Source organism: Limulus polyphemus, unplaced genomic scaffold, assembly GCF_000517525.1.
Source record: "Limulus polyphemus unplaced genomic scaffold, Limulus_polyphemus-2.1.2 Scaffold11, whole genome shotgun sequence".
Lineage (NCBI taxonomy): Eukaryota > Metazoa > Arthropoda > Merostomata > Xiphosura > Limulidae > Limulus > Limulus polyphemus.
In genome coordinates, this window is record NW_013665621.1 from 506396 (window position 1) to 507486 (window position 1091).

Genomic DNA, 1091 nt, shown 5'->3' on the forward strand with positions numbered 1-1091 from the left:
AACTTACCTTGAATATCACCAACAACTAAACTTTCCATAAATTTCTCTCTATCTTTTCCAAAAAGCTTTGTTTGTAGCATATGTGACACATCAAATAAACTAACATGTTCTCGTGTATGAACGTGAGATGCAGATATGCTGTGGTTGCCATACTGCACTGGCATTTCAAACCCAGCAAAGGGCACCATTTTACCTCCCTTGGCAACATGAAAATCGTATAAACATGTTTTCTTCAGAGGCAGCTGAAATTATAAAATGTTTAAAAAAAGATATGTTTATGCATATCAAAACAAAGGAAGTAAAAAAAAAATTATAAAGCTCTATAACCATGGGAAACATTAAAACAATACTAAATTATAATATTTCATGATGTACTTCAATTGCAATATTTATAAACACAATAATCAGATTGAGAGTTTTACTTGGAAGTCTTTAAAATTCTTTAAACCAACAGGCATTGCTATCACAGTGGCTGAGCTTTAACTTGTTCATACTGGTCATTGTGCCAGATAGTTACTCTTATGCTACCATTTTTATTTATATATTACTTAATTTCCTATTCTTTAGTAATATAAAATAGAATTTTACTTTAACTTGACAAGTTCAATATTTTTTCTGGTAAAGTTACTCTTTCCACATTTTATTCAGTTTGAATACCCCATAATATTGTAAAGAGCAAAATTAGTAAATAACAGTTTGCTGATGACATTAAATTCATGGGTATTTCTAGCTCTACTGATGATGTTGAAGTACTACAGAATGACTTGGATCAATTAGTAAGTTGGACAAATATTTAGCAAATGACCTTCAATTATATTAAGAGCAAGGTAATGCATTTGGGTCAACATAACTTTGTTAATATGTTTTACATAGATGGAAACTCACTAACAGTGTGACTAAAGTTACTCAACACAGTGCCAGATAAGTCATCAAGACAATGCTCTGATGTTAGTGCTGTAGCTTTACATAAATGAAAAACAACATAAAGCAAATGGACAATGAGGCCATTTGATCCTACAAGGCTGTCCTTGCACACACACATACTTGACAAAAGTAAAATTTTAAACACATACCATAATTTTAAGGAAGTT

At 31.0% G+C, this 1091-nt stretch overlaps 1 protein-coding gene across 1 annotated transcript in view; it reads right to left on the reverse strand.

Moving 5' to 3' along the window:
- LOC106478601 (aminomethyltransferase, mitochondrial-like) overlaps positions 1 to 1091 on the reverse strand; it is a 23439-nt gene that overhangs the window by 15635 nt on the left and 6713 nt on the right. Inside the window, exon 2 of the mRNA XM_013939159.2 lies at positions 8 to 242. Coding sequence (XP_013794613.1) covers positions 8 to 242 — 235 coding nt within the window. The remainder of the gene's footprint in view (positions 1 to 7; positions 243 to 1091) is intronic.